Here is an 18,335-nt window from a genome sequence, read left to right as displayed (position 1 = left end):
TATAGGCCGATGCCTACTTTCCCAGTTTGTAATCTGGCACTGCCTCAGAGCCACTTAGAGAAACAAAATGCCTGGAAATCATCCCCTGAACATAGCTCTGCCATAAATTAGAGTCTGCCTGGTGGAGATTTTATACTGATTGGTAAAATGTTAAAGGCTACAGGATACTATTGGTTAAAGCTGAGCTATAAACACAACATGGGTCACTTGAAGAGAATGAAAGACTTTTAAAATAACGTAATCGTAGATTTTAGATCTGTAGATTGTGCGGCAGCCAATTTAGCTAATGCCACAAATTGGAAAAAAAAATAAATTAAACTGATAATTGGGTCCCTCTTCTAAAATCAGATAAGCAGTTATAATGTTGCAATATAAGAAAAAAAAACGCTGATAACAGCAGCAAGATCACATGAGCAGGAAATGAGATTTGTCCGTTTTCTGTACACATTGCCCCAATGTTGCCCAACTACAAGAAAGCTACATTTGATTTTTTGCAAGTTATGCTTTCTGCAAAATTAAATGAATTCCTTTCAGTCCTTTATATTTTATATCTCTCAAGGGGGAGGGGGGTTTCTCATCACTTGTGCAGGCCAGGAATGATAATTGATAGTATAATCACACTTCCAGCATGGCTTTTACTGTGTAGACAACACAGAGGTAAACATAATTAAAGACCACAATACTTACATCTGCTTCAATGGTCTGACACCTGCAAGTTCCCTCGCCAGGTTCTTCTGCCCCTGGCTTTTTTTTTTGGGGTGCCAGTCCCTGGCCATCTTGATTGGCTGTGTGGGATCACATCACTGCCATGCATGCGCAGTTTAGTGATCCCGGCAAACAGGTGCCATGCTGGAATGTATACTAAGATGCCCATGTGCACCTCAGTGTAAATTTTTTAGGACAGGTGTCTGCAGCACTTTAGATGCATGATGATAGTCAGCAAGGGGCGTGCGTACAAGGGTTGCAATTGCGACCAGGCCCCTATGATCCTGGGGGCCAGTAAGGACCCCTATACACCTGGATAGGAGGGGCAGTGGGGGCGGCATATAGAGGAGCTGATCCCCTCCATTTTCCTCCTGTAGCCTTTCAGTAGCTGCTGGAGGAAAATGGAGGGTGATTGGTTCGTCTAAATGCAGCCCTGCCTCCTCTTCTATTCTGCTCCTGCTGTGATCAGGCTTTTGTGTACTCTCCCACCCCCTCGGTCATCCCCCACAGCATTGCTGGGTTCCCCCCTCCCTTCTGAGGGTGGCAGCTGCAGGGGACTTGTCAAGATGGAGAGCGGGGAAGGGGCCGGTAAATGTGTCATTTATCTGCCCTTTCCTTGTCTTAATGAATAGAGTCAGTGATCAGTACATGTTCATTCATAACTCAGGCATAGCAAACTATGTTTACTATGCTTCAGTTTATGAATAAACAGGAATAATACAATAAAAATTGTATACTAAAATAATAAAATATAAAATTGTAAAACATAAACAAATTAAAAAAAAAAACGAATGACACCAGTGGCAGAACTACCAGGGTCACAAAGGGAGGGTGGGGGCCCAGCTACGGGTCAGGGGGCCCTTTATGTTTTTTTGCACCGAGGCCCTGAAGGTTCCAGTTATGCCTCTGCTGTCAGCCATAGCCCTCCCCCCCTTATAAGGTATAAGGCTAATTTCACACTGTAGCCGATCCCCGTTAGCAGTAAAGTGCTGTTAGTTTTAGCGGCGCTTTACTGTAATTTTAGTGGCCCTTCCCAGCCGCTAGCGGTGCACTTTTAGCCCCCGTTAGTGACTGAAGAAAGGGTTAAATGTGCCCGTGTTGCGGTGCTGCCGAAGCGCTTTGCAGGTTGCCTATTCATTTCAATTGGCAGGGCGTTTTGCGAGCGGCGTATACAACGCTCCCAAACAGCCCCAAAGATGCTGCTTGCAGGACTTTTCAGAACATCCCACAAGCGCACCGCCCGAGTGTGAAAAGTCACACTGAAATGAATAGGAAGCGGTTTTCAGGCGTTAGAGGCTATTTCTAGCGCTAAAACGCCTGAAAGCAGCTTAATAAGTTATAGCTAACCAATAGTCTACATAAATACTGGGAATAACCAATATGCACAGTAGATGTCTGTATTTATGAACTAAGTCTACCAAGCCTGGTCTTGCCTTAAAGGGCATTTATTGACAATGACTCACAGCACTGTGTAGACTGTCTGGGCTACACTACAGCTATAACCCTTTAGAGCAAGATATAAACTTTGTTTCGTTTCTTGAAAAATGAAAATGAGCCATGAGAAAGTGGAAGTGTTTCCTGATGTTGTTTTATAAGTTATTTATAGTAAATACTTTTTAATGTTAACAGTTTCTGTAGCAACATGTACATGAATGTAAGAAAACTCCTGATTTAAAACTGAGCTCCAGGCAAATGAAACTTGGGTGCCCACCCCCTCTGTATATTCAAGATATAAGACTAGTTATACCCACCTTACTCCATGGTCCCATGTAGGGATGAGCCGAACACCCCCCGGTTCAGTTTGCACCAGAACATGCGAACAGGCAAAATATTTGTGCGAACACGTGAACCCTGGTAAAGTCTATGGGCCACAAACATGAAAAATCAAAAGTGCTCATTTTAAAGGCTTATATGCAAGTTATTGCCATAAAAAGTGTTTGGGGACCCGGGTCCTGCGCCAGGGGACATGTATCAATGCAAAAAAAAGTTTTAAAAACGGACGTTTTTTTCAGGAGCAGTGATTTTAATAATCGTGCCTGGGGGGTGGGGGGGGGGGTGTCCTTAGTATGCCTGTAAAGTAGTGCATCAAAAACAGTCCTGCAGCAAAATGACATTTCTAAAGGAAAAAATGTAATTTAAAACTGCTTGCGGCTGTAATGTATTGTCAGATCCTGGCAATATAGATAAAAATCATTGAAAAAAATTGCATGGGTCCCCCCCAGTCCATTACCAGGCCCTTTGGGTCTGCTATGAATATTAAAGGGTACCCCGCACCAAAATAAAAAAATTGCGTGGGGGCCCCCCCCCAAAATCCATACCAGGCCCTCCAGGTCTGGTATGAATATTAAGGGAAACCCTGCGCCAAAATTAAAAAATATATGGCGTGGGGGTCCCCCCCAAAATCCATACCAGATCCTTTAGGTCTGGTATAGATTTTAAGGGGAACCCCATGCCAAAATAAAAAAAATGGCATGGGAGTCCCCCCCAAAATCCATACCAGTTCTCCCAAAACACCTTATCCCCACTCCTCTTTAAGAGCATTTGAGCAGAAAAGGTAAAAGAGATGCATGGAACTTTTTTTTTATAAGAATCATACTTACCTAGGTGGATGCTGCATCTGTCCCCTGGCACCTCTAACACAGAGAACAGAGCGATCAAACACCACCAATCGCTCGGTTCTCAGAGCTCCCTGAACAGAGAGCTGCTGACTGTCAGTCACAGCTCTCTGCTCTGCCCCCTCGTCGCTCACTGGAACGCTGGGCTGTGGAGGGGATGGGAGCGACCAGCTCAGGCTCTCATCCTGAGGGCTGAGCCGGGTGCCGTACCAGACATGTGGGCGGATCCCGACTGGACCAGCTCTGTAAAGATCCATAGGAGAAGTACAGCCAAATGAATCCATAGGATAAGTACAGCCAAACAAACTTTGACTGTACTTCTTCTTTAAAGAATATCCCACTAATAGAGAAAATTGCCAACACTACAGGCTAAGAACATTCAACCAAAAGAGTAAATTATATGAGGGAGACTTCTGCACTGTAAATTAAGGGGTTAATTTAACAACTTGTGGATTGCCCACCCACAATGTACTGCGGATGGGCAGCCCACACAGGCAAAGTGACGCACCCACATATCGTTGCCTGCTTCTGATACCCGCTGTGATTGTACACAGCAGGCATCCATCAGCAAATCCTGCCCAATGATTCACGGCCTGGGACTGGCTGATCAGCTGTGTACAACAGCCTAGAGCCCTGTGCTGACAATCAACACAGAGCTCTGTACAGAGGGAGCGATCTCTCTGTTTCTTATCTCTGCAAAGCAGGGATAAGTAACAAAGTGATCTGTAGTAAAAAGCAGCGCATATTACACACATTACACATTGTTAGTCACACATTTAACCTCTTGATTGCCCTAGATGTTAACCCCTTCCCAGCCAGTGTCATTAGTGCAGTGACATTGAATAGTACTGTATTAGCACCGATCACTGTATTTGTGTCACTGGTGATGTCAGTGGCAGTTAGTCAGTTCCCCCCAGCGTCAGTTAGTGTTAGATTGCCCTTGTGCAATGGTCCTATTATGATCATCAGCATTAGTAGTACATAAAAGAGAGAAACAGAGATACTTAAAACTTTCTGATATTACAAATGATAATCAACAAATAAGATCTTTTTATCAGAACTAAATACTAAATTAAAAAAAGGAACAAATGCAGTCACCACAATAAGGACTACTAAGAAGCTATATATTATATTTTGGGCTTTGGGCTTATATACTAGAAAGGTACAGGTTCCCATGTAACAAAAAATGTGTATAGAACAGTCAAACCAGGTGTACAAAAGAGTGTCCATAGAGTAAGACCCATTTAACACCTTCTTGCCTGGCCTATAGCAGAATGATGGCCAGGCAATGGCTTTGCCATACTGACTGGACATCATATGACGTCCTTCGCATTGTGCCGCTCGTGACCGTCCTAGGGGACTTTATCATGTGATCATGATCAGCTGTGTCCAATTACAGCTGGTCACATGTAAACAAATGCCGGTTATCGGCATTTCCTTTCCATAGCGCAGTCAGTGTCTGAAGAAAGGAAAGCTAATAACTGGCTTTCCAGTTACAGGGCACATTTACACTGATCATCAGTGCCCTGATCATCGGTGCAGCCTCATCACTGCCCATCAGTGCAGCTTCATCAGTGCCAATCAGTGCCCATCAGTGAGGCTACATTGATGGGCACTGATGAGGCTGCACTGATGGACACTGATAGGCTGCATTGATGGGCACCGATGAGGCTACACTAATGGGCACTGATTGGCACTGATGAAGCTGCACTCATGGGCACTGATGAGGCTGCAGTGATGGTGCAGTGCCCTGATTATCAGTGTAAATGTGCCCTGTAACTGGAAATAGCCTCATCAGTGCCCATCAGTGCAGCCTCATCAGTGCCCATCAGTGCTGCCTCATCAGTGCCCATTAATGCATCCTATCAGTGCCCATCAATGCAGACTCATCAGAGCACAACAGTGAAGAAAAAAATTACTAATTTGCAAAATCCTGTAACAGAAACAAAGAAAATGTTTTTTTTTTTTTGTTTTAAAATTTTCTGTCTTTTTTTCATTTGTTTAGTAAAAAAACAAGTGGTGATTAAATACCACCAAAAGAAAGCTCTATTTGTGTGAAAACCACTCAATTGTGATTTAAAGCGTGACATCGCTGAAAATTGGCCTGGGCATGAAGGTGGTGAAAGTGCCCAGTATCGAAGATGTTTAAGGACTGCCAGAAAGTGGCAGGAAGAGATTAAAGTTCTGCAGTGAATTTTAGGGAAATAAATACAAAAACAGCTCAAACCGCGGAATAGGAAGAGGCAGATTAGGAAGACTTCCTAGCAACAAGGGTTTAGGTAAGTTTAAATTTTTTTTTTTTCAAATGTTTTTTTTTAATTTTTTTTTAGGATTTTTGGTGAATTTTTTTTTCCGGAGTGGCCCTCCACTTTAAGTACACTTACGTGAATAAGGCCAAAAACAAAAAAATATTTCCATGTAAACTCAACGTGCAAAATAACTTGCATCTCAACTCTATGCAGATAAAAAAGACTCAAATTAATGCAGTTCTTTATTTATTAATACATTATTAAATGTAATGTTAAACTCAAGCCAAAAATAAAAAGATAAAAAGAAGAGCCTATTAAAAAACTATAAAAAAGAAAACAGCTTTTGTTGCAAATTTCACTGTCGATCTAGAGATCTTCCCCACAGTACTTCCTTTCTGCTCAAAGATTTCCCCAGTCTGATGCCTGCCATCATTCAAACCACTTCCTCTAAACCTAGGCTGTCTGGGACCCAGCTCAGTCTGTGACTGGACAGTGAAGGAAGAAGCAGCACAGTGATGAGCTCATCTCTCTGCTTCTTGTCAGCACATAAACTGATTGGCCCTGTTATATAGGAACAGCTAAAGAAGACTGATATTCAGGTACTGACATTGCTTGCATTTAAAAAAATACATTTACTGACCTCACCACTTCATGCGAAACTAAAAAGTTTTGGTTTTAGATACACTTCAATATATAGAATTAGGTTTGGGGTCTACCCCATACAGTGATTCTGCTAATGCTGTCATGCTTTCTCACAATGATGCCCCCAATGCTGCAGCTACCCCATTAATTGCCCTTTATTAAGATACCCACAGCTTAGACCTCCTTATCTGTAACACTAACAACCCCTCCCAGATCCAACTCTGTGGAGGCCCCTAGGCAGTCCAATCCTTGGGGCCCCCTTGCAGGTTTCTGGAGCTTTCTCTCATAACATTGAACTAAGTAGTATACACATTGGCCGCTTGATGGAGATGACCATTCCTACTGTGCATTAAACATACACTATATTACCAAAAGTGTTGGGGAGCCCAATGGCATCCCAGTCTTAGTCCATAGTGTTCAATATTGAGTTGGCCCACCCTTTGCAGCTATAACAGCTTCAACTCTTATGGGAAGGCTGTCCACAAGGTTTAGGAGTGTGTCTATAGGAATGTTTGAGCATTCTTCCAGAAGCGTATTTGTGAGGTCAGGCACTGATGTTGGATAAGAAAGCCTGGCTCTCAGTCTCTGCTCTAATTAATCCCAAAGGTGTTCTATCAAATTGAGGTCAGGACTCTGTGCAGGCCAGTCAAGTTCCTCCACCCCAAACTTGCTCATCCATGTCTTTATGGACCTTGCTTTGTGCACTGGTCCAAATCATTTGGTGGAGGGGGGATTATGATATGGGGTTGTTTTTCAGGGGTTGGGCTTTGCCTCTTAGTTCCAGTGAAGGGAACTCTTAAGGCATCAGCATACCAAGACATTTTGGACAATATCATGCTCCCAACTTTGTGGGAACAGTTTGGGGATGGCCACTTCCTGTTCCAACATGACTGTGCACATACTTCTAAACCTTGTGGACAGCCTTTTCAGAAGAGTTGAAGCTGTTATAGCTGCAAAGGGTGGGCCAACTCAATATTGTGATACAGCTGATCATGATGTAAACAGGAAAAGCCGTTGATTGGCTTTTCCTCACTCGCGTCTGACAGATGCAAGTGGCGGCTTTCCTGACAGGGGGGGTCTGCGCTGATTGTTTATCAGTGCAGCCCCCTCTCGGATGCCCACACTGGACCACCAGGGATGCTGCCAGGACCACCGGGTAAGCCCCCAGCATGTGGATGGCCAGGTATGTACCCCATGGCCATCCACATATTTAAAAAAATGCCCAATACATGCCAATCAGTGCCCACAAATGGGCACTGACTGGCACCATTACAGAAATAAAAAAATAAACGATGCCCAGCAATGCCGCCCACCAGTGTAATGAGTGCCACCCATCAGTGTCCCTCAGTGCCACCTATCAGTGCCCATCCGTGGCCATCAGTGCCCACCTATCAGTGACCATCAGTGCCCATCCGTGCCACCTATCAGTGCCACCCATAAGTACCCATCAGTGCCGCCTATGAGTGCCCATCAGTGCCGCCTATGAGTGCCCATCAGTGCCATCTATGAGTGCCCATGAGTGCCGCATACCAGTGCCACCTATCAGTGCCCATCAGTGCCGCCTATCAGAGCCCATCATCAGTGCCACCTCATCAGTGCCACCTCATTGGTGCCACCTCATCAGTGCCCATTGGTGCAGCCATATCAGTGCCCGTCATTGAAGAAGAAAACGTACTTATTTACAAAAAAATTTAAGAGAAACAAAGAAAAACTTTTTTTTTTCAAATTTTTCGTTTTTTTTTTTTGCTGCGCAAAAAATAAAAATCACAGAGGTGATCAAATACCACCAAAAGAAAGCTCTATTTGTGGGAACAAAATGATAAAAAATTTGTTTGGGTACAGTGTAGCATAACCGCGCAATTGGCATTCAAATTGCGACAGCGCTGAAAGCTGAAAATTGGCTTGGGCAGGAAGGTGTATAAGTGGGGCCTATAGGCCAATGCCTACTTTCCCAGTTTGTAATCTGGCACTGCCTCAGAGCCACTTAGAGAAACAAAATGCCTGGAAATCATCCCCTGAACATAGCTCTGCCATAAATTAGAGTCTGCCTGGTGGAGATTTTATACTGATTGGTAAAATGTTAAAGGCTACAGGATACTATTGGTTAAAGCTGAGCTATAAACACAACATGGGTCACTTGAAGAGAATGAAAGACTTTTAAAATAACGTAATCGTAGATTTTAGATCTGTAGATTGTGCGGCAGCCAATTTAGCTAATGCCACAAATTGGAAAAAAAAATAAATTAAACTGATAATTGGGTCCACCTGCTAAAATCAGATAAGCAGTTATAATGTTGCAATATAAGAAAAAAAAACGCTGATAACAGCAGCAAGATCACATGAGCAGGAAATGAGATTTGTCCGTTTTCTGTACACATTGCCCCAATGTTGCCCAACTACAAGAAAGCTACATTTGATTTTTTGCAAGTTATGCTTTCTGCAAAATTAAATGAATTCCTTTCAGTCCTTTATATTTTATATCTCTCAAGGGGGAGGGGGGTTTCTCATCACTTGTGCAGGCCAGGAATGATAATTGATAGTATAATCACACTTCCAGCATGGCTTTTACTGTGTAGACAACACAGAGGTAAACATAATTAAAGACCACAATACTTACATCTGCTTCAATGGTCTGACACCTGCAAGTTCCCTCGCCAGGTTCTTCTGCCCCTGGCTTTTTTTTTTGGGGTGCCAGTCCCTGGCCATCTTGATTGGCTGTGTGGGATCACATCACTGCCATGCATGCGCAGTTTAGTGATCCCGGCAAACAGGTGCCATGCTGGAATGTATACTAAGATGCCCATGTGCACCTCAGTGTAAATTTTTAAGGACAGGTGTCTGCAGCACTTTAGATGCATGATGATAGTCAGCAAGGGGCGTGCGTACAAGGGTTGCAATTGCGACCAGGCCCCTATGATCCTGGGGGCCAGTAAGGACCCCTATACACCTGGATAGGAGGGGCAGTGGGGGCGGCATATAGAGGAGCTGATCCCCTCCATTTTCCTCCTGTAGCCTTTCAGTAGCTGCTGGAGGAAAATGGAGGGTGATTGGTTCATCTAAATGCAGCCCCGCCTCCTCTTCTATTCTGCTCCTGCTGTGATCAGGCTTTTGTGTACTCTCCCACCCCCTCGGTCATCCCCCACAGCATTGCTGGGTTCCCCCCTCCCTTCTGAGGGTGGCAGCTGCAGGGGACTTGTCAAGATGGAGAGCGGGGAAGGGGCCGGTAAATGTGTCATTTATCTGCCCTTTCCTTGTCTTAATGAATAGAGTCAGTGATCAGTACATGTTCATTCATAACTCAGGCATAGCAAACTATGTTTACTATGCTTCAGTTTATGAATAAACAGGAATAATACAATAAAAATTGTATACTAAAATAATAAAATATAAAATTGTAAAACATAAACAAATTAAAAAAAAAAACGAATGACACCAGTGGCAGAACTACCAGGGTCACAAAGGGAGGGTGGGGGCCCAGCTACGGGTCAGGGGGCCCTTTATGTTTTTTTGCACCGAGGCCCTGAAGGTTCCAGTTATGCCTCTGCTGTCAGCCATAGCCCTCCCCCCCTTATAAGGTATAAGGCTAATTTCACACTGTAGCCGATCCCCGTTAGCAGTAAAGTGCTGTTAGTTTTAGCGGCGCTTTACTGTAATTTTAGTGGCCCTTCCCAGCCGCTAGCGGTGCACTTTTAGCCCCCGTTAGTGACTGAAGAAAGGGTTAAATGTGCCCGTGTTGCGGTGCTGCCGAAGCGCTTTGCAGGTTGCCTATTCATTTCAATTGGCAGGGCGTTTTGCGAGCGGCGTATACAACGCTCCCAAACAGCCCCAAAGATGCTGCTTGCAGGACTTTTCAGAACATCCCACAAGCGCACCGCCCGAGTGTGAAAAGTCACACTGAAATGAATAGGAAGCGGTTTTCAGGCGTTAGAGGCTATTTCTAGCGCTAAAACGCCTGAAAGCAGCTTAATAAGTTATAGCTAACCAATAGTCTACATAAGACAGGCAGAAGACGCAACGGAAGAGCCACCCCCCCCCTCCGGGGAGGTAAGTTCGGACCCTTGTTAACTAGACCCTCATACCCTTTTTCATTATGGCTGAGATCTCAATCTTTTCCATTAATGTGAGGAGTATCAAGGATACATCTAGAAGGCAAGCGGTCCTGACCTTTCTTTCAAGTCAGCAGAGTGATGTCTACATGCTTCAGGAGTGCGCCCTTCCTCCCCTGAGGAGGTACACTCATCTGTCCTCCCAGTGGACCCTTGGTCCCTCCTACTGGTCCGGGGGTGGCGATTGCAAGTCTGCAGGCGTAGCCATTCTGGTCAGGGGTGGGCGTTTCACGGTTGACTCTATCCATGAGCTAGTCTGTGGCCGTCTTTTGGTCATAGACGGCTCGTGGGTGGAAGAGCCAGTTAGGCTCATCAACGTGTACGCCCCCCCAGACAAGAATGCGCGGCTGGAACTCTTCCAGACCCTGCGGACCCAACTCGTCACCACCAGAACAGTAGTGATCGGCGGTGATTTTAACTGTCCGATCGAGGAGGATGGGCGCAGCTCCAGCATATACGCAAAACTTGATGCTACTTCTAGGCTGCTCAAGGAGATGATCTCGGAGGCCTCCTTGCAGGACGCCGTGGGATCCATAGGGAAAGGGACCGTGAACTATTCGTGGTGCCGACCCGATGGATCTGTGCGTTCCAGGATTGACTTCGTGCTCACTTCAAGAACAGTCAAGCATCGTGAGTTCTCCATGGTCCCCTGCTTTTTCTCTGACCACAGGGCTATTCACTTTCGGGGTGACCTGGGCGAGGGCTTTGCCCGCGGACCGGGTTCCTGGAAGCTGAATAGCACCCTGCTGGAAAACGAGGAATTGATGGGGGAACTCCGAGAAGCCTATGCCACCTGGACGGAGGAAAAGAGATTCTTCGGAAGGGTAAGTGACTGGTGGGAGTTTGTGAAGGTTCAGCTGCGTAGCTTCTTTCAGGCAAGGGGACGCCAGCGTGTGTGTGCCAGGAGGAGGGAACTCAGGAGACTGCAGCGTCAGTTGCAGTCCCTGCAGGACCTTCAGCACTGTGGCTGGGACGTTAGGCAGGACCTGGAGGACACCAAGAGGAGCCTGAAAGGACACTTCGAGGAAGAATCCAGGCACATTGTCTTCCGTGCCAAGGTGGAGAATCTTGAGAAAGGTGAGAAGTGTAATTCTTTCTTTTTCAGGAAACTCCACTCAGGACACACACCCTTGTCAGAGTTGCGCGACGAGACCGGAACACTCCAGAAGGGGAAGAAGGCTGTGATGAAAGTGGTCAGCGACTACTACACCAACCTCTACTCCCCGAAAGAAACGGACACACAGGCGGCCGACAGGTTCCTGTCAGGTATCACTAACCAAATTGATCCTGCAGGTTCATCAACCGTCAACGCCCCCTTGGTGCTGGAGGAGCTGCACTCTGCCGCTAAATCCTTTAGGCGGGGCAAGACCCCGGGCTGCGATGGTCTCCCAGTTGAGCTCTATGTAGCACTGTGGGATCTCGTGGGCCCGGACCTGCTCGAGCTGTACGAGGAGATGGTGGTGGAGGGCAGAATGCCTCCGTCACTGAGGGAGGGGATGATCACGATTTTGTATAAGCGGAAGGGGGAGAGATCGGATCTTAAAAATTGGCGTCCGATCTCTCTGCTGAACGTGGACTACAAAATCCTCGCCAAGGTCCTGGCCAACAGGTTGAAGTCTGTCATCGGACAGATCATCCACCCGGATCAGACTTGCGGCATTCCTGGTCGCAGGATTGCGGACAGCCTTGCGCTTGTCCGGGACACGGTCCAGTACATTCATGGCCGCCGTGTGCACGCGGCCCTGGTCAGTCTTGACCAGGAGAAGGCCTTTGACCGTGTCTCCCACGAGTTTATGTGCAGAGCTCTGCGCAGGTTTGGTCTTGGGGAAATGTTTTGTTCGTATGTGAATGTAATGTACACTGACATTTCTAGTTTGGTGCTGGTAAATGGCTGGAAAACTGACCCCTTTCCAATTCTGTCTGGGGTCAGACAAGGCTGCCCTCTCTCACCTCTGCTTTTTGTTTGTTGTATAGAGCTCTTCGCCCGAAGCATCAGACGGAACCCAGAGATCAGAGGGATCACCGCACCAGGACCGGACAGACGGGAGGTCAAGTGCTCACTCTACATGGACGACGTGACGGTGTTCTGTGCTGACCGGCGCTCCATCGACACGCTCGCCCAGACCTGTGAGGACTTCGGCCAATCTTCAGGGGCAAAGGTCAACTGCGGGAAGTCAGAGGTCATACTGTTCGGAAAGTGGTTCCTGCCTTCTTCTGCACCAATTCCTTTCAGCGTCAAGACGGACTTCATCAAAATCCTTGGGGTATGGTTTGGAGCTGAGGGCGCAGCCCTGAAGTCCTGGGAGGAAAGACTGTCAAAGATGCAACAGAAGTTTGGACTTTGGAGCCTCAGAGAACTCACCATCGAAGGCAAAACACTGGTACTCCGCAGCGAGATTCTCCCTGTGTTGCAGTACCTCGCCCAGGCCTGGCCCCCTCGGGTCAACACCTGTAAGGCCATCACCAGGGCGGTGTTTCACTTCATCTGGAGCTCCAAAATGGACAGAGTGAAGCGGGCGGTTATGTTCAAGGAACCCCTCAAGGGCGGTAAGGGCGTGCCCGACATCGCTACACTATTGAGGGTGTGCTTTGCTTGTAACTGCATCCGCAGGACATTGGTGGACAGAACTGTGGACTCTGGTGGTAACTCTATGTCCCGTTTTTTCCTCCTGCCTCTTTGGAGGACCCTTGGATGGGACAAATGGGACAGCTCCATCCCCTACAACTGGGACACGCCTTGGTACTACTTGGACACCTTCAAGTTTATTAAGGAGCTGGGGCTACATGGAGTGAAGCCCGACTTGTGGAAGCCAAAAACTATCCACAAGTTGATCAGAGCATCGGACATTGTGGAGACTGTTCCAGGCCTCCCTTCAGCCACTTGTAAAGTGGTCTGGAGGAATGTTTCTTCAAAGAGACTCACCAACAGGCACAAAGATCTGGCATGGATGGCAATCCAAGGGGGGCTGCCACTCAGGACATTCATGCATGCCAGAAACCTGTGTAGATACAGGCACTGCCCCTTTTGCATCATCCAGGAGGAAACTGCTCTGCATGTTTTCTGGGAGTTCCCCTTTGCACAGGACCTGTTGAGGGCCCTGGAACCTGAACTCAAAGACTTTGTACCACAGACTGCAATCACACACTTTGGTGTGTTGAACGGACTCTTCTGTGGAACTCATTCACAGGAGGACATTGACGGTGCCTGGCGGGTGCTGTGTTGCTTTAAGGACGCTTTATGGTGCGCCAGAAAGCGCCTCATCCACCAGCGGGAGAGGACGTCCATCGAGGACTGTCGCAGACTGGTTCACAGTCTGCTCAGAGACTATCACCTGATGGACTTCAAGGAGGAAGAGGAGGTCTGAAGATTTCCCCATCCCCCCCCTCTCCCCCGTGTATCCTTTGGCAGTTCAAATAAAGCTTCGGGCCTGTGAACTCTTTACTCCCTCCCCTGCCCCACCTTCTCCACCCCCCCCATCACACCCGTTGCCCATTTGAATGTTATTTGACTGTATGACTGGACTTTTTGTGAAATGTTTTTTTTTAGTACTGCTTTCAGGGTAATGCGGCGTCATGCATGATGTGATGTTTCGGGGTATTACTACTCTGCACAACACATTAGGCATCATACCGCAGGATGAATGTAATTTATTGGTATGCTTGGTGATGTATTGTAATGTAGTGTATTTATGCGCTGCGTCGCAGTACAGATTGGATGTACCCTGTTTAAAGTATTTGTTTTTTTTGTATATTTTCTTGCAAAATAAAGTATACATTTTTCAATCAAAAATAGTCTACATAAATACGGGGAATAACCAATATGCACAGTAGATGTCTGTATTTATGAACTAAGTCTACCAAGCCTGGTCTTGCCTTAAAGGGCATTTATTGACAATGACTCACAGCACTGTGTAGACTGTCTGGGCTACACTACAGCTATAACCCTTTAGAGCAAGATATAAACTTTGTTTCGTTTCTTGAAAAATGAAAATGAGCCATGAGAAAGTGGAAGTGTTTCCTGATGTTGTTTTATAAGTTATTTATAGTAAATACTTTTTAATGTTAACAGTTTCTGTAGCATCAATAACATGTACATGAATGTAAGAAAACTCCTGATTTAAAACTGAGCTCCAGGCAAATGAAACTTGGGTGCCCACCCCCTCTGTATATTCAAGATATAAGACTAGTTATACCCACCTTACTCCATGGTCCCATGTAGGGATGAGCCGAACACCCCCCGGTTCAGTTTGCACCAGAACATGCGAACAGGCAAAATATTTGTGCGAACACGTGAACCCTGGTAAAGTCTATGGGCCACAAACATGAAAAATCAAAAGTGCTCATTTTAAAGGCTTATATGCAAGTTATTGCCATAAAAAGTGTTTGGGGACCCGGGTCCTGCGCCAGGGGACATGTATCAATGCAAAAAAAAGTTTTAAAAACGGACGTTTTTTTCAGGAGCAGTGATTTTAATAATCGTGCCTGGGGGGTGGGGGGGGGGGGTGTCCTTAGTATGCCTGTAAAGTAGTGCATCAAAAACAGTCCTGCAGCAAAATGACATTTCTAAAGGAAAAAATGTAATTTAAAACTGCTTGCGGCTGTAATGTATTGTCAGATCCTGGCAATATAGATAAAAATCATTGAAAAAAATTGCATGGGTCCCCCCCAGTCCATTACCAGGCCCTTTGGGTCTGGTATGAATATTAAAGGGTACCCCGCACCAAAATAAAAAAATTGCGTGGGGGTCCCCCCCCAAAATCCATACCAGGCCCTCCAGGTCTGGTATGAATATTAAGGGAAACCCTGCGCCAAAATTAAAAAATATATGGCGTGGGGGTCCCCCCCAAAATCCATACCAGATCCTTTAGGTCTGGTATAGATTTTAAGGGGAACCCCATGCCAAAATAAAAAAAATGGCATGGGAGTCCCCCCCAAAATCCATACCAGTTCTCCCAAAACACCTTATCCCCACTCCTCTTTAAGAGCATTTGAGCAGAAAAGGTAAAAGAGATGCATGGAACTTTTTTTTTATAAGAATCATACTTACCTAGGTGGATGCTGCATCTGTCCCCTGGCACCTCTAACACAGAGAACAGAGCGATCAAACACCACCAATCGCTCGGTTCTCAGAGCTCCCTGAACAGAGAGCTGCTGACTGTCAGTCACAGCTCTCTGCTCTGCCCCCTCGTCGCTCACTGGAACGCTGGGCTGTGGAGGGGATGGGAGCGACCAGCTCAGGCTCTCATCCTGAGGGCTGAGCCGGGTGCCGTACCAGACATGTGGGCGGATCCCGACTGGACCAGCTCTGTAAAGATCCATAGGAGAAGTACAGCCAAATGAATCCATAGGATAAGTACAGCCAAACAAACTTTGACTGTACTTCTTCTTTAAAGAATATCCCACTAATAGAGAAAATTGCCAACACTACAGGCTAAGAACATTCAACCAAAAGAGTAAATTATATGAGGGAGACTTCTGCACTGTAAATTAAGGGGTTAATTTAACAACTTGTGGATTGCCCACCCACAATGTACTGCGGATGGGCAGCCCACACAGGCAAAGTGACGCACCCACATATCGTTGCCTGCTTCTGATACCCGCTGTGATTGTACACAGCAGGCATCCATCAGCAAATCCTGCCCAATGATTCACGGCCTGGGACTGGCTGATCAGCTGTGTACAACAGCCTAGAGCCCTGTGCTGACAATCAACACAGAGCTCTGTACAGAGGGAGCGATCTCTCTGTTTCTTATCTCTGCAAAGCAGGGATAAGTAACAAAGTGATCTGTAGTAAAAAGCAGCGCATATTACACACATTACACATTGTTAGTCACACATTTAACCTCTTGATTGCCCTAGATGTTAACCCCTTCCCAGCCAGTGTCATTAGTGCAGTGACATTGAATAGTACTGTATTAGCACCGATCACTGTATTTGTGTCACTGGTGATGTCAGTGGCAGTTAGTCAGTTCCCCCCAGCGTCAGTTAGTGTTAGATTGCCCTTGTGCAATGGTCCTATTATGATCATCAGCATTAGTAGTACATAAAAGAGAGAAACAGAGATACTTAAAACTTTCTGATATTACAAATGATAATCAACAAATAAGATCTTTTTATCAGAACTAAATACTAAATTAAAAAAAGGAACAAATGCAGTCACCACAATAAGGACTACTAAGAAGCTATATATTATATTTTGGGCTTTGGGCTTATATACTAGAAAGGTACAGGTTCCCATGTAACAAAAAATGTGTATAGAACAGTCAAACCAGGTGTACAAAAGAGTGTCCATAGAGTAAGACCCATTTAACACCTTCTTGCCTGGCCTATAGCAGAATGATGGCCAGGCAATGGCTTTGCCATACTGACTGGACATCATATGACGTCCTTCGCATTGTGCCGCTCGTGACCGTCCTAGGGGACTTTATCATGTGATCATGATCAGCTGTGTCCAATTACAGCTGGTCACATGTAAACAAATGCCGGTTATCGGCATTTCCTTTCCATAGCGCAGTCAGTGTCTGAAGAAAGGAAAGCTAATAACTGGCTTTCCAGTTACAGGGCACATTTACACTGATCATCAGTGCCCTGATCATCGGTGCAGCCTCATCACTGCCCATCAGTGCAGCTTCATCAGTGCCAATCAGTGCCCATCAGTGAGGCTACATTGATGGGCACTGATGAGGCTGCACTGATGGACACTGATAGGCTGCATTGATGGGCACCGATGAGGCTACACTAATGGGCACTGATTGGCACTGATGAAGCTGCACTCATGGGCACTGATGAGGCTGCAGTGATGGTGCAGTGCCCTGATTATCAGTGTAAATGTGCCCTGTAACTGGAAATAGCCTCATCAGTGCCCATCAGTGCAGCCTCATCAGTGCCCATCAGTGCTGCCTCATCAGTGCCCATTAATGCATCCTATCAGTGCCCATCAATGCAGACTCATCAGAGCACAACAGTGAAGAAAAAAATTACTAATTTGCAAAATCCTGTAACAGAAACAAAGAAAATGTTTTTTTTTTTTTGTTTTAAAATTTTCTGTTTTTTTTTATTTGTTTAGTAAAAAAACAAGTGGTGATTAAATACCACCAAAAGAAAGCTCTATTTGTGTGAAAACCACTCAATTGTGATTTAAAGCGTGACATCGCTGAAAATTGGCCTGGGCATGAAGGTGGTGAAAGTGCCCAGTATCGAAGATGTTTAAGGACTGCCAGAAAGTGGCAGGAAGAGATTAAAGTTCTGCAGTGAATTTTAGGGAAATAAATACAAAAACAGCTCAAACCGCGGAATAGGAAGAGGCAGATTAGGAAGACTTCCTAGCAACAAGGGTTTAGGTAAGTTTAAATTTTTTTTTTTTCAAATGTTTTTTTTTAATTTTTTTTTAGGATTTTTGGTGAATTTTTTTTTCCGGAGTGGCCCTCCACTTTAAGTACACTTACGTGAATAAGGCCAAAAACAAAAAAATATTTCCATGTAAACTCAACGTGCAAAATAACTTGCATCTCAACTCTATGCAGATAAAAAAGACTCAAATTAATGCAGTTCTTTATTTATTAATACATTATTAAATGTAATGTTAAACTCAAGCCAAAAATAAAAAGATAAAAAGAAGAGCCTATTAAAAAACTATAAAAAAGAAAACAGCTTTTGTTGCAAATTTCACTGTCGATCTAGAGATCTTCCCCGCAGTACTTCCTTTCTGCTCAAAGATTTCCCCAGTCTGATGCCTGCCATCATTCAAACCACTTCCTCTAAACCTAGGCTGTCTGGGACCCAGCTCAGTCTGTGACTGGACAGTGAAGGAAGAAGCAGCACAGTGATGAGCTCATCTCTCTGCTTCTTGTCAGCACATAAACTGATTGGCCCTGTTATATAGGAACAGCTAAAGAAGACTGATATTCAGGTACTGACATTGCTTGCATTTAAAAAAATACATTTACTGACCTCACCACTTCATGCGAAACGAAAAAGTTTTGGTTTTAGATACACTTCAATATATAGAATTAGGTTTG

General features: G+C 45.4%; 1 protein-coding gene across 1 annotated transcript; it reads left to right on the top strand.

Annotated features, from left to right (window-relative positions):
* The first annotated feature begins 8,908 nt into the window (after positions 1-8,908).
* Positions 8,909-14,058, top strand: LOC141133285 (uncharacterized). Its single transcript, XM_073622559.1, has 2 exons — positions 8,909-11,583; positions 12,292-14,058. Exons 1-2 carry the CDS (start codon positions 10,302-10,304, stop codon positions 13,680-13,682), a joined length of 2,673 nt encoding a protein of 890 aa, XP_073478660.1. The 5' UTR covers positions 8,909-10,301; the 3' UTR covers positions 13,683-14,058.
* The last annotated feature ends 4,277 nt before the right edge of the window (positions 14,059-18,335 follow it).

This window comes from Aquarana catesbeiana, linkage group LG03 (assembly GCF_042186555.1).
Source record: "Aquarana catesbeiana isolate 2022-GZ linkage group LG03, ASM4218655v1, whole genome shotgun sequence".
NCBI classification, from domain to species: domain Eukaryota; kingdom Metazoa; phylum Chordata; class Amphibia; order Anura; family Ranidae; genus Aquarana; species Aquarana catesbeiana.
The sequence above is the reverse complement of the archived record's forward strand: the minus strand, read 5'-3'. Positions and strand labels throughout refer to the sequence as shown.